This window comes from Octodon degus, unplaced genomic scaffold, assembly GCF_000260255.1.
Source record: "Octodon degus isolate 3935 unplaced genomic scaffold, OctDeg1.0 scaffold00002, whole genome shotgun sequence".
Classification (NCBI taxonomy): Eukaryota; Metazoa; Chordata; class Mammalia; order Rodentia; family Octodontidae; genus Octodon; species Octodon degus.
The window spans coordinates 24419104-24434820 of NW_004524578.1; the positions used below are offsets into that span (position 1 = coordinate 24419104).

Genomic DNA, 15717 nt, shown 5'->3' on the forward strand with positions numbered 1-15717 from the left:
ACACACACACACACACACACACACACAAATAAATAAATAAAAATTAAACATTGGTGAAAAGCATAGAAGGCATAAATAAACAGATTAAAAGCATATTGTTAAAATGTTCACACTACCTAAAGTAATCTATAGGTTCAGTGAAATTCTCAAAATTCCAGTGATTTTTTTTTATAGAAATGGAAAAAAGTCTTCTTACAATCTCCAGAGAGCTACAGTAAGCCTGAACAAAAAGGCTGTAAGCTTATAATTCCTGATCTCAAAACCTGTAAAGCTGTAGTAATAAGCAGTATGAGTAATGGTATAAAAACAGATACATAGACAAATATAACAGAATAGAGAACCCAGAAAGAATCTCACTCTCATGTAATCAACTAACTTTCAACAAAGATACTAAGAATATGCCATAGGGAAAGCACTGTCAATAAATCATGCTGGGAGAACTGGCTATTCGCATACAAAAGAATGAAATTGTACCCTTCAGCCATACATACAATTGAAGTAAAGACTTAAATGTAAGACTTAAGGCCATAATATTCCTGGAAAAAAGCACACAGAGAAAATGTCTTGACGTTGGTCTTGGCAATTATTTTTTTATATGGGACACCAAAATCTCAGACAATAAGGTAAAAAAAGAAAAGAAAAAGTGGATCTATATCAAACAAGAAAGTTTCTGCAAGAGAAAAAACTGGTAAAATGAAAAGCATCTATAGCCTGGAAGAAAATAATTACAAACTCCAGATCTAATTAGAGGTTTTATATCTAAATACATAAGGCACTCATATAACTCAGTAGCAAGACAATAAAATAACTCAATTAAAAATGAGAAAAAAGGGCTGGCAAGATAGCTCAGTGGACTAAAGCACCTGCTCAGGCGAGGTAGGCAAGCACATGGAACATGGTTGGATCCCTGACACCACATGCTGCAGCAGCCCTGCCCCAAGGGTGGGCTGAGCCTGCCAGCCGAGCCTAGTGGCGCATGCCTGTAATCCCAGCACTAGGGAGGCTAAAAGGATCACCAGAGTCTGAGCTGTGCAGTGAGACCCAGCAATGACCAAATACATTAAAAATAAATAAGACCGGCTAGATAGCTCAGCAGACTTAAGCACCTGCTTAGGCAGAGCACAAGGACCCAGGTTCGATCCTGGGCACCACATGCATGCCAGCCCCGCCCCGGGGCACATTGAGACAGTGACAGACTGGGCATGGTGGCACATGCTTGTAATCCCAGCGCTTGGGAGGCTGAAAACAGGAGGATCACTACAAGTCTGAACCGTGTAGTGAAACCCTGTACTAAATACATTTTTTTTTTTTTTTTCCCCTTGGAACTGTGGATTGAACTCCAGCCCTTATGCTTGGCAGGGAAGCACTTATTCCACTAAGCCATCTCCCCGACTCCTAAATACATTTTTTAAAAAATAAGTAAATAAATCGGGGCCGGGGAGATGGCTCAGTGGAATAAGCGCTTCCCTGGCAAGCGCAAGGGCCTGAGTTCAATCCTGGTTCTGCAAATAAATAAATCTTTAAAAATGAGTGAAAGTCCTGAATGGGTTTTTTTCTACAGAGGACTTCAAAGTGGCCAAAAGATATATCAAAAAGTCTTTATATTACTAAGTGCCAACAAATCGTAAATCAAAACTACAATGAAACAGCAGTTTGCATCAATTAGGATTGCTTTTATAACAAGATTGTAAGTATTGACAAAGAGTATGGAGAAAAGGGGGCCCTTGAGCAGTTTGGGGAGTGTAGACTGATAGCAGACACTATGGGAAATAGTATAGAGGTTCCTAAATAAATTACAAATTAAACTACCATGACTCCCCAGTCTTTCTTCTGGGTATTTACCCAAAGGAAAATTACTATTACATAAAGACATCTGCATTCCCATGTTTATTATAGCATTATTTACAGTAGTGAATATCTAGAAATAAATGGGTATCTGTTGCCAAATGAATGGATATATTACAATGTCCATTCATGAGTGGCAGATACTGCAAAATACGTTTGTAATAATGGTAGATGTATCAATATATTTATATATTATACAACATACAAATATTGTGCTCGCTTTGGCAGCACATATACAATACATAAATATTTCCACATACATGAATAATAAAATGTCTAGCATTAAAAAGAGATCCTGTCATTTGCAACAATATGTGTAAAAGTAGAGAGCATTCTGCTAAGGGAAATAAGTTCCATTCAGAAAGACAAATGAGGCTGGGGAGATAGTTCGGTGGCATAAATGAGGTCCTGAGTTTGATTGCCAGTACCCCCCCACCAAAAAGAAAGATACCAGAAAGATAAGTGATGCATAATATAGTACGTGTTGTAAAAGAGGAGAATCAGCGAGGGATGATGGACCATGTCTGTAATCCCTGTATGTGGGAAGGCTATATTGGGAGGATTGCACGTGTGATACCAGTCTGGGCAACTTAATAGAATCCTGTCTCAAAAAAAGGTCAAAAGCCTTGGGTTCAGTATCCAGTACTGCTCCTACCAAATCAAATACATAGTAACAGAGCAGAATGGTAATTATTGGTCATGGGGAACAAGAAGACGTAAGTCAAAGGGTACAAAGTTGTAGTTATATAGGATGAAGAAGTTTGGAGGTACAATATAATGTACATAATGATAATTATATGTAGGGGTAATCTGCCAGAGTAGGTTTTAAATAGTGTTACTACCCAGAGAAAACAAAGTATGTGAGATGTTGGATTTGCTCAATTGTAGTAATGATTATATCAAAATATTGTGTTGTATTCTTTAAATATGTAAATTTTTAGAAAGCTAAATAAATTATTCAAGATCACACAACTGGTATTGTGAAGGTCAGGAATCAAGCAAATTCTTTTATGACCCAAAAACCTATTAACACTGATACACTAGACCTGCCATATTGAAGCTTCTTCCTACTGTAGTAACAGTGTCATAATTGCCCTGAGGAGTCACTTCTGGATGTGTTTTTTCCTGTTTCCAGTTTGTACTCCTCATTTGATTTAGGGATATCCTACACAGTGTGATTCCTCTCAGTCACATCTTGGCATCAGTAGCAATGGCTAGAACTGTAGCCAGAAAGTCCAGAAATCCCTGTGTATCCCTAGAAGTCACTGAACCTTATTCCATTGGCCCTACCAGGCCATAGTCAGAGCTGTAATTCAGCACTGCTTTCATGGGAGAAAGTCATTTAATAATAATATAATAATAACGTGGAACACTCCAGGTGGCATGGCCCTCAAAGGTCATTTAGCTCAGTGTGCTCATTTTACTATGAAGAACAGAAGTCCATAGAGGAGAGGAGATTCAGCCAAAGCACTTAGTGGGTTAAAAACTGGTGTAGTGTGAAGTCTCTAGGAAGAAAATGGTTTCAGCAACTAAAATTGCAGGAAGGTAGCAAATAGCTATAATGTCTGCATTCTGAAGGCTGAGCCAGAAGGATCACAAATTTGTGCCCAGCTTGGACAGTGAGACCCAGCCTCAAAACAAAAAAATAAAATTTAAGTAGGTTTAGTATGGGGAGTACAAGTGAAGGCTACCTGTACACTTAAATAAAATAAAATTACTAGATTTTGATAGGTTCAAACAAAGTGTACTATGGTATAGAATGATTGTAGAAACCAACAAATTTTTTACCATTGAAGAGTTAAGCTCTCTGTAAGCAAATCTGAAATTAACTATCATAAGGTACAGAAGATTAACATTGCTCTACTTTCTCCCCTAGATACGCTGAGTCATCTTCCACATTTCTCTAGCCCTGGTCTGGTAAATAAATATGCTGTAGTAGAACATTTGAATTTTGCTTATTATTTACATCATGGGCGCCCATCATTTGCATTTGGTACTTTTCTGGTCCAGGAATTAACCAAAAGCAAGACTCCCAAGAAGCTGTGAGTACTTAATACATAAATTGGTACTGTTTTTCATTTGTACTATTTTATAATTAACGCATTTTTATGAAAAAAATAGTTGAATAGTTTTATGGTAAAATAAGTAGTTCAGAGAAGTGAGAATGAAAGACAAGTCTTACAAGTCTCTTATTTTCATTCTACATAATTAACATGGTTGAAAACATCTTGTGCATCTTTGTAGAAATTTGTTCCCATATGAAAGTATCAGTTTTGTATTTTAAGTGTCAAATATAAGTGCTGTTCATCTTGTTGGTAGTTTATGTACATAATCATAATTTATAAGACGAGTTCCTTTGTGAAGTTCTACCCTCTGGGATAAAGTTGGAAACAAAAACAGTGTAGACTATGAGTAGGTGCTTTAAGAGAAGGTTGATGCAAGGAAATGAGGCATAGAGCCTGAAAACAATTTAAAAGCTACCTTCAACCCAAGTGTATGTGTACAAGGGGAGTAAAAGAGTGGGAGGGAGTGAAAAGCCACACGTCCTGTACTCCACGTATTACTAATGTAATTCCATGAATGTGCTTTTCCTGCTGAGAAAGATTTAATGTGCTCATGTGATGTTGATTCCTTTCTTTTTCAGGATCCAGCAAGCAGGCAAGGAAGCCTATGTCTTAGGGCTTTCATCTTTCCACATACCTTCTGTAGGAGCTGCCTGTGTTTGTTTCCTAGAATTACTTGGCCTTGACAGCCTCAAGCTCAGAGTTGATATGAAAGTGGCCAATATAATTTTGAGCTACAAGTGTAGAAATGAAGACACTCAGTACAGCTTTCTCCGAGAGTCTTTAGGTACAGCACCTGTTCTTTATGTGGCTTGTTCTGTTAGAAAAGAAGAGCTGAATAGATCTAAAGTATTGAATTGTGAGCATTTGAGAAGGAATAATTATCTTCCTGGGTTTGGTTTTTTGGTTTTTGCATTGCTGGGAACTTCATGCATGCTGGGCAAGTGTGCTACCACTGAGCTACATACTCAGATACTGTATGTATGTTATCTCACTTACTTGGGCACTTTACTTGGGTCCTGAAATGGCTCTGGAGACCATTTATTATTCAAACAGAAACGCCCAGGTCCTGACTTTTTTTCCTGGCCATAAACATCTGGATGTGGGTGTGTTTGAGGCAGAGTTTTGATCTTGCTCAGGCCAGTGTCAAACTCCTGGGCTCTAGTGAATATCCTGTCTCAGCCCCTGCAACCTAGCCCAGCATATACTTTTTGTTCATGTTTCTTATAGCTGAGAAACTGTATAAACTGGCAGATGATGAAAAGGCAACCACAGAAGAATTGCTTGTTCTTCTAGAAGAAGGTATATGGAATAGCATTCAGCACCAGGAAGTAAATAGGTTTGTGAGTTTCAATCCTAGCCTCTTTTCTACTGAGCTTCTTTTGCTAACTTTGTTGGCATAGGCTTCTCTTCTAGCACCTCTGGTGTTTTCACCAAATCTCCTTAATAGACCTGATATTATTTATTCAGCATATAGCAGATAGCACTAAATGGAACTTTTTTAAAACTGTACCTTGCCAATAGTGATTCCCTTTTTAGAAATAGTCTTACCAAGAGATGGAAAGGAGCTTTGATTATCCAGTCACAAAAGTGTTGTAAGGGCCAGAGATAGAGCTCAGTTGCACAGTGCCTGCCTAGTAAGTGTGAAATCATGATTAAGAGTTACATGCTGGAGTGATTGCAGAATATGTGGCAGCAAGTCTTACAAAATTAGACTTTTAAACATTGTCCTCAGTGTTTTGTTCTTGTCATATGTCCGCTGATCCTGGAAGCCAGAGTGAGCATCTGTCTTCAAAAACACATACTTACCATTTTTTCCCGGTGTTCTCTCCTTAGGGCAGTCCTAAGAACACACTATACTACTCTTGCTGACTTGGTTCACAGCAGTTTCATTCTTGGAAAGGAACATGTGCGCTGTCCCTAGTGAGGAGCCTCCGGCATCTGCCAGGGCTCCAAAGTGAACCAAGCAAGAGAATTAACCAGAAGTTTCTTGAGTGCCTGTTTTCTCAGTTTTTCTGAGGATAATCCATAATACTAGAATCTATTTGATTGATGACTTGGAAAAGAGTGAATGATGTCAATATATTAAGAAAGCTATTCCACCTATGAGTAAGAGACCATTTTCAAAGTAGTCTAATAAATATTTTTTAAAAACTTTTTCTCTTATAGTATTGAGGATCTAACCTGTGGCTTTACATGTGCTCTATCACTAAACTTCATTCCTAGCCCCTGTTGAAAGGCTTCTTAGAAAATACACTGTGATTAAATTAATTTTCACTAATTTTCCAGTTTCAAACTAAAGCTTTAATTTCGTAAGTTTTTTTCTCTACCATCCCATCCCTAATTCTAATTCTAGGTTATCCAGTGAATCTGAGAGCCAGTGGACATTAGTGGTACAGTTTGGCAGGCTCCACAATATGAAACTGAGCATGTCCTACCTTAGAGAATGTGCCAAAGCAAATGACTGGTTGCAGTTCCTTATTCATAGCCAGCTCCATAACTACCAAACAGAGGAGGTAAGCATATTGCTGACAGGAAATCTAAATATTTCTGTGAAGAGAGTATTCTACTGCATAGATAAGTTTTTTCTTAATTTTAAAATTTTTTATTAATGCATGTTTATGATATATATGCATTCATTTTGGGGAGTTGACTTGATCCTTTTTTAATTTTCTTTTTGTTTTTGTTTTTTGCTTTTTGTTTTTTGAGATAGGGTCTTGGTGTGTAGTTCAGGGTAGCTTCAAACTCACAACATAGCCCAGGCTGGCCTCAAAGTCACAGCAATCGTTCTGCCTCAGCCTCCCAATGCTGTGATAACAGATGTGCACCATCATGCCAGCTACTCTTGATCCTTTGTAATTTCACTTCCCCTTTATTCTTTCTCAGTGTCCCTTCCGTCCCCAGATACCCTTTCCATCTCATGAAGTTGATCTCCCTGTTTCTGTCACCTTATCTTTCATTTTGCTCTGTAAACAATTTATACTTCAGGTTTCTCATATAAGTGAAACCATATGCTATTTAACCTGAGTCTTATGTATTTCACTTACTGTGCTGGACTCAAGGTTGTTGATCATGTTCCTGTAAATGACCAAATTTATCCTTGTTAGCTTTTTTTTTTTTTTTTTTTTTTTTTTTTTTTTTTTTTCATTTTGTGTATCTGGTACAGGGTCTCACTACGCAGCTCAGACTCAGTGTTCCTCCTGTTCCAGCCTCCCCAGCACCGGGATTATAGGCGTGCACCACCACTAGTCTTGACTAGTCAGTACTGAAAAGCTTGAAAACATTTTGTGACTCCAGATTGAATATGGAAATTCACTTAAATGAACAACTTTATAAAATTTTGTGGTCACCTCTGACCTAGTTCAGAATGGGAAAGAATAATTGTGCCTGTGCTTTTCTGTAACATATTCAGCTCTGGGTGAAACTTAAAGTTAGGTTTCTATTTTAATTATCTAATATGCTTTCTAGGTGAAGTCTCTTCTTCAGTGTTTCAGCCCCATCCTGCAAGACCACTTACAACTAGCTTTTGAGAACTTGGCCTCAGTATCCAACTCAAGAGTGAACAGTGGTCAAGTCAGTACTGAGTCTCCTCAGGAACTCCAGAGAAACAAAGACGAGATGACTAATTTCTTTGAAGTTCTGCTACAGTGCTCAGAGCAACCAAAATCCTGTCATTGGCTCCTGGCTGAGGCAGTGAGACAAAAGGCCCCTGTCCTCAGTATCCTGGCTTCATGTCTCCAGGTGAGAGGCAGGAGAAGCCTAAATTAAGGACCTAAAGAGCAACAGAAAAAAAAAAAAAAAAGAATAGTGACGGAAAAAGCTACTAATCATTAGTGGGTTCATGATGCCAATGAGATCCCAATGTGTTTCATGGTGACTGAACCACTTTGTCTTCTTAATTTTAGACTCTGAGTCTGGGTCGTTTTGTACTCTTCTTTATGTGTTTGCATTCAGTGGACTTAGGTGGTGGATGTGTGGTTCCTGGTTGATGGTGATAGGAAGCACACTCTGGTGAATACGTGTCACTCCTTTTCAGCAGGGGGGAGACATTTCACATAGCCTTTTATAAACCTCTGTTGGGGCTGGGGATATAGCTCAGTGGCATTTCTGCCTGGAAAGCACAAGGTCCTGAGATCGATCCCCAGTACTGCAAAAATAGATAAATAAATAAATAAATGAACCTTTCTGTCTTCTTTGCTTTTGACCTGCCACACTCTGCAGGGGCTGGCAGGGTTTGCAGTACTGGGGGTCAAACCTGGGTACTTGTGCTCACCAGGCAGGCACTTAGACCACCGAGCTATCCAGTCCTGTACAGGGCATACATTTTTGTTCATTAGATTTTGTGTCATGTTTGGAAGCTTTTAAGCCATCTTGTCTAATTGAGATGACTTACTCTAAATAGGAAATACCCATCTGTAGCATTTGTTGTGTCTGTTAGGAAACCCAGGCTATTATTCTCTTTTGAAACTTGTTCATCTGATACCAGGATGCCAGTGCTGTTTCCTGTCTTTGTGTCTGGATCATTACCTCTGTGGAGGACAGTGTTGCTGCTGAAGTAATGGGACATATTCGGGGCTTGACAGAAGACCACCCCTGGGACCTTGAGGATTTTTCCATCATCTGGAGAACATTATTAACAAGGCAGAAGAGCAGAACTCTCATCAGAGGTTTCCAGCTTTTCTTTAAGGTAGTGAATAATTACTTCAGTTCTTTCCAGAGGTCACAGGCAGTACTTCAGCATGTTCCTCTTTCACTTTTTCTTATTCTCATAGACCCTAGATTTTTTTTTTAAGCTAGCAATAGGTTATAACAGTAATAGAATGTTTGTTTTCCAGTGCTAGGGATTGGACCTAGGGTCCTGTACATTCTAGGAAAGTGATCTACCACTGAGCTACACTCCAGTTCTGCCATTTATTTTGTATTATTTTAATAAGTTCTCACCAGTCCTATACAAGATAATATAGGAGGATTTTATGAATGGTATTATTCTTATTTTACACACAAATAAGCTAGGGCTCATAGCCCTTAATTATCCTACCCAAGAATTCACAGTACTTTATACTTTGGGGCTGGCAGGTTTGCTCAGTTGTCTAAAAAGCACCTTCTTGAGCAAAATCAGTCAGGTGCAAGGAACTGCAGTTCAGTCCCCAGCAGGACATGCCACACCAGACCTGCCCTTAAGGCAGCCTGAGCCAGCCAAAAAAAAAAGAATCCTCAAATTTTTAGGTGCTCAGCGGACTGAAGCACCTGCTTAGGCAGAACATGGTGGCTGGGGTTCTATCTCTGGGCTTGCCGTGCTGGCACTGCCCATGGGATGCACTAAAATGACTATTGAGACTGGGCGTGGTAGTGCCCACCTGTAATCCTAGCACTTGGGAGGCTGAAAACAGGAGAATTACTCCAAGTCCGATCTACATAGTGAGACCCTGTTGACTCTGTCCTAAATACAGGGGGAAAGAAAAAGTACTTTATACTTTGTAGTATATTTAAAATTCAGATTCATACTTTCTGATGCAAAACTGCCCTTGAAAACCTTAGATTCTATGCATTGAGGAGGGTGGATCCTTGGAACCCAGCATCCCACAGTGTGTGTTAGAGACACCATACTGCCATCTAGTGGATGACTCTTGTCATTTGCATTCAATCTAGTCAAGAATAGAAAATGGATTTGTTGAATAGGTGTACCCATCCTGAGTATCTTTTTTTCCAAAAGGAAATATAAATTTAACTAATACTCTTTTTAAGATGTAAGACTTATTTCTACTTTGAGGCTGTTTTTAGTAGCATTTAACATTCTCTTACTTGCCCTTGTTCATCAAGAAAATATCAGGGTCAGGCTTTTCTAATTTCAAACTCTTCTCCAAAGGATTCACCATTACTACTGATGATGGAAGTATATGAACTATGTATGTTCTTCAAGAATTATAAGGAAGCCAAAGCTAAACTTCAGGAATTCCAGAAGAGCCTTGAAACTGTAAGCTGAAATTAGGAGTGCTTTTTTCTCTCTGTTCTAAAGTTAGTTGGCATGCTAGTGGTTGGAATGGAGTGTCAGGTGAATAGTAGCTCTGTAGTGTAATTCACACGAAATCACTTGCACTATTACGTAAATGGGGCAGGGGCAGGCAAGGGCAGGGGGCCACAGGGATCTCATTTGCAGTAGTTCATCTGTTGCCATGAGCTGAAAGCTTTCATGTAATTGCTGTAGTTGGATTCCTTTTCTGATTCTGCAGATGAGCTCAATGGAAAAGGATTAATGGTCCCACTGAATGCCAGAGTAGAGTGGATGTCATGAGCCACATTTGGTCAATCTAGGATAACCTCAGCTTTACTCATTATGATAGAAAAGAATAATACAGTGGTCCCTCACTTATCTTGGAGGTTACATTCCCAACACTCCCATGATAAATGAAAATCAGCAAAGTAGCAATGTAATATTTATTTTACTATTTATATATACTTAAGGCTTTATAAACCCTTCCCATACTTTTATAAACCTTTCCCCCACTTCTATTTTTTTTAATTTTTTAATAGATTGTAAATTGAAAATGAATTATTTACAAACATAACTGAATATAACAATAAAAACTGTCCAAAATAAAAATGAAGAATTTACAGATCAGTCATAATAGTTCACTGTGTCAAAACCAAGAAACTTACATTCATTTAATTAGAATTCTCAAAGTAAGGGGCCGGGGAGATGGCTCAGTGGAATAAGTGCTTCCCTGGCAAGCGCAAAGGACTGAGTTCAATCCCCGGTTCCACCAAAAAAAAAAAAAAGAATTCTCAAAGTAGTCCCCCACTTTTAAAAACACTTCTAATGTTCTTAACTATTTTCTAAACTCATAAACCTATGTAACTTTACCAATGTATGTATACTGTATGATACTGCAAAATCCCACAGTATAGCTAAAAAATACACAATAAATAATTTAGATTAATATTTTTTGAAAACACATGAAACAGTAAGTCCATGAAAGTTGAACTGTGAAGTAGCAAGGGACTACTGTATTTTCATCAGTGCTCCTGGAGGTTCTACTATTCTTGTCCAAACAGTGCTGAACAGGTGGTTCATCTTGGGCTCTACTTCTTTTTTTTTTTTTTTTTGGCAGAACCAGGGATTAAACTCAGGCCCTTGTGCTTGCCAGTGAAGCGCTTACTCTACTGAGCCATCTCCCTGGCCCCAAGGGCTCTACTTCTTTAAATGCTTGTTTCAGACCTAATTGTCATGCCAAAAATATTAACCTTTTTTTATGAGACAGGGTCTCACTGTGTAGTTCAGGCTGGCCTTGAACTCGCTATGGGGCCCAGGCTGGCCTTGAACTTGCGATGATACTCCTGCCTTAGCCTGAGCCACCACACCCACCAACCTTACTATTATGGGAGAAAAAAAACAGAAGCTGTAAGAAAGGAGAAGGAATATGCCCTTGTCTTGGTTGGTGTTTTTAGCACTTTTGCCTTCTGTACTCTCCAAGAGCTTTGTAAGTGACACACACATAAATACCTATTTTACCCACCATCAGTATTAAGTGAAATGTCTCTCTAGGCATTTGTTCATAGTCAAAGTGGTCTTAAATGAAGATATAAAAGCTATACCTGGCACCACATGCCGCACTGGCCCCGCCTGAGAGTGTGCTGAATTGGCCACTGAGTCCAGGTGTGGTGGCGCACGCCTCTAATCCTAACACTGGAGAGGCTGAAAGCAGGAAAATCACTACAAGTCTGAGCTGCATAGTGAGACCCTGTACCAAATACGTTAAAAATAAAATTAAAAAATAAAAAGCTATGTATTTGAAAATACTGGAAAATAAATAATTTTTTTAAATGCAGATCATTTTCAGTTAAAAAAAGAAAGTACTAAAGCAGTTATTTGAGTTAAGTCTGGGGTACCTAAATCACACACACACACACGCACACACACAGATGTTAATTTCCTCACCCTATTACTCTCTTGAGACTGGGGTCCTGCCAAGTTCTCATTCCTGCCAGCCTTGCAGTGCCACCCTTTGTGGAGATGTTGCAGCCGTCATCTTGGCCCTTTACCTCCCTAGTTCTTTCATTTGCCTGTGGTAGTCCCTCTTCTCAGAGTAGGGAAATGAGAAAAAAAAAAAAAATAAAGACTAAGGACTAATGCCCTAATCCAAGCTGTTTTTAATGAGGACACTTAAGAGGATAAAGAATCAAGAATAGTTGTATTATGTAACTTTCCACTTTTATACAGTAAGTCCTCCATTCCAGGAGAATTACTCGTAAGTCAGATTTGTTCATAAGCCAACAAAGTGAGTCTTAACATATCTGTGAAAGTTCATGACTTAAATGTTCGTTAAATCACAGACTTATTGTATAGCAGACATCTCCCAAAGTGTCTGAGCAGGAGCAGGAGCTGATAGGGAGCTACCTGGTGTTCTGTCATTCTTATTGGCATTCCCCTAAATAGCATTGAGGGAGCAGCTCCAAAGCAGTATAATCTTCCTTCAACAGTAGTGAGTGGTCCAGCGTGGTGGCACATGCCTATGTTCTAGCCACTTGGGACCCTAAAGAGAAGGATACTTGAACTCAGAAGTTTGGAATCTGTTTGACCAGAACAAGAATACCATGCTACTAAAAAACAACAACAAAAAACAAGCCATAAGGCCAGGGAGACGGCTCAGTAGAATAAGTGCTTCCCTGGCAAGCGCAAGGACCTGAGTTCAGAACATCCCCGGTTCTGAGGAAAAAAAAAAAAAGTAAAAAACAAGCCATATTGAAATTTAAGAGAGGAGAATGAGAAACAGACAGATAGGGCTATATAGAATCTGGGAAAGAAATTAGTAAAGAAAATTCCAAGTAGTAGTAAGGAGAAAGCAGTAATATCACCTGGGATTTTATAAGCCATTCCTTCGCTAAAGACCCTGGCAACATTTGGCATAATCCTTTGAAGATAGTATTGTGATTTACACTACAAACAAAACTCTGTATTTTATTTTATTTTATTTTATTTTATTTTATGTTATTTTATTTTGTGAGACAGTCTTTCCCTATGCAGTTCAGGCTGACCTTCAGCTCACTTTGTAGGCCAGGCTGGTCTCAGACTCTCAGTGATCCTCCTGCGTTAGCCTCCCGAGTACTAGGATTACAAGCATGTGCCTCCACGCTTGGCTCTTCTCAGACCTGACTTTTTTTCCTTTGGCAGTACTGAGGATTGAACTCAGGGCCTTTGCACTGAGCAACATCCCAGCCCTGTCTAAAAGTTTTTGGTTTTTTGCTTTTTGAGACAGGGTCTCACTAAGTTGACCAGATGATATTTCAACTTGTGATCCTCCTCCCTAGAGTGCTAGAATTACAGGTGTGGCATGCACTACCAAACCTTGCTTTAGTTTTGTAGTGTCCTATTGTGTTTTTGTTTGTTTTTCTGAGATAAAGTTTCGTAAGTTGTCCTAACCAATATTGCAGTCCTCTTGCCTCAGCCTCCAGAGTACCTGGGACTACAAATGGGAACAACTGCACACAGCTCAAGAGTTTACTTTTTTGTTCCACTAAAAGGCCCAGTATTTTTTATTATGTTGTGCAAAGCCTAGAGTGAACTATGGAATTTAAAATTAGAGTGACTAAGAGCCAAATATTAGTCTTGCAAAAATAATACGAAGAAAAGGACCAAATAAAAATCAACGGTGGAGTGACAAAAGGAGCATCATGTGAGAAAATACACTCCTCACAGTATTAGGCACAGTGTCTTAGATATCTTTGCCACCTACTTGTGGGCAGACTGCTGCTCACAGTCATCTTCCTATTAGTAGTTTTAGTGTGTGATTGAAATGACAAATGCAGGCTTTCGTGGCTTAAAAACTTCCTTTAACAAAAATGTAAAGTACTATACAGCAAAATATGTAGTAGAACCACCAACCAATGGTAAACAAGACTAAGAAACATTCGTGATATGAATTTAAAATTCTTTGGACATAAGGACAGCTCTAGATTTGTTTTTAAAGAAGCCACTAGGTGTTATGACACATGCCTATAATTGTTCTCAGGAGGCCACAGCAGGAGGATCGCTGTTTGAGGCCAGCCTGAACTACATAGCAAGACCCTGTCTTGGGAGAAAAAAAGGAAAAGAAAGAAACTAAGTGAACATGCCTGGTTAATAACATGGCTCCTCAGAGGAATGTTAACTGGACAGATAGGTTGGGAGGAACTTACAGGCATGAGCTCTCTAGTTAGCACTTGGTCTTTAGGACTCTTAAGTTTAGGGATGCAGTTAAATGGTGATAGAGCATGCTTGCTTGCCTAGCATGCTTGAGGCCCCCAGTTCAATCCCTCATGGAGGAGGGGCAGTATACAGCATCATTCAAAGGACTCTTATTCTTCACACATGGCGCTCTGTGCACTGGGACTGACCACAGAGAGGTCACACACAGAGCTACCAAGGAGGGCTTATTCATGTCCCCTGAGCTCCCTCCCTCACCCCTGCCATTTGGAAAGCATCCCTTTTTAATGGGAGGTACTTTTCAGTGTATCTTTGCTTTCTTGTTCCTTAATTTAGAGATTTTGATTTGTTATTCCTGTGAATCACTCTTCCTGAGCCTCTTTCTTTTACCTTTTTTCTTTTCATAGCTTGACACAGCAACTACAGCAGTCCACCCTATCCTCCCTGCTGTGTGGCTGAGGGACCAAGTGTGTTTCCTTTTGAAGCTTATGCCACAGCAGTGTCAGACACAGTATGAGCTGGGGAAGCTCTTACAGCTGTTTGTTGGAACAGAGCATCTCTTCTGTGATGGTAAAACAGTGCTTGTCCTGAAGTTGCCACTAAGGAGTAGCTTCCGTAGCTGGGCATGGTAGTGCACAGTTGTAAATCCAGCACTCTGGGAGGCTGAACCAGGAGGATTGAAAGTTCAAGCCAACCTGTGTGACTTAGTGAAACCCTGTCTCAAAATGAAATTTTAAAGCATTGTGATGGGTGGTCAAGAATGTAACTTGGGGCCGGGGAGATGGCTCAGTGGAATAAGCGTTTGCCTGGCAATCCCCCGTTCTGAAAAAAAAAAGAATGTAACAGTTTGAAAGCCCTGGGTTCAACCCCGGGACCTCATGCACACAAAAAGTAGTAGTTAATTTTATTATTATTTGTGTATTTGGTACAGGGTCTCACTATGTAGATCTGACTTATGGTGATCCTCCTATTTTCAGCCTCCTGGGGGCTGGGATTACAGGTGTGTACCACCACTCCTAGACTCTGTTGCCAGCTCAGCGCGCCCCAGGGGCAGAGCTGGCACAGCATGCAGACCAGGGATGGAACCTGGTCCCTGGGCTTGCCAAAGTAGGAAGTTAGTCTGCTGAGCTATCTCACCAGCCATTAGTAGTTCATTTTTTAACCTTGAAAATATTTTAGGAGGGCAAGGCCAGCCAAATAGCTCAGTGGATTAAAGTGCCTGCAAGCAGGTACAGGGGCTGGGGGTTCCATCCCTGGGCCTACCGTGCTGGCCCTACCCCTGGGGTGCACTGAGATGGCTATTGAGACTGGGCATGGCGGAGCTGGGGAAATAGCTCAGTAGAATAAGCGCTTGCCTGGCAAGCGCAAGGGCCTGAGTTCAACCCCCAGTTCCGCCAAAAAAAAAGACTAGGCATGGTGGTGTGCACCTGTAATCCCACCTCTTGGGAAACTGTACACAGGCAGATCACTATGAGTCCAATCTAGTAGTGAGACCCTGAAAACCCTATAGACCTTTCCCTAAAATAAAAAAAAATATATAAAATTATATAAAGTGAAAATAGTACAGTTCTTAAACACAAGGTATAAAAAGCATCATGTAAGACTAAAACATTATGTGATGTGAAAGGT

General features: G+C 39.8%; 1 protein-coding gene across 1 annotated transcript in view; it reads left to right on the forward strand.

Annotated features, from left to right (window-relative positions):
- Spg11 (SPG11, spatacsin vesicle trafficking associated) overlaps window positions 1-15717 on the forward strand; it is a 91654-nt gene that overhangs the window by 49058 nt on the left and 26879 nt on the right. Inside the window, exons 20-28 of the mRNA XM_004623493.2 lie at window positions 175-235; window positions 3722-3887; window positions 4490-4695; window positions 5139-5247; window positions 6265-6424; window positions 7377-7649; window positions 8395-8595; window positions 9775-9882; window positions 14496-14658. Coding sequence (XP_004623550.1) covers window positions 175-235; window positions 3722-3887; window positions 4490-4695; window positions 5139-5247; window positions 6265-6424; window positions 7377-7649; window positions 8395-8595; window positions 9775-9882; window positions 14496-14658 — 1447 coding nt within the window. The remainder of the gene's footprint in view (window positions 1-174; window positions 236-3721; window positions 3888-4489; window positions 4696-5138; window positions 5248-6264; window positions 6425-7376; window positions 7650-8394; window positions 8596-9774; window positions 9883-14495; window positions 14659-15717) is intronic.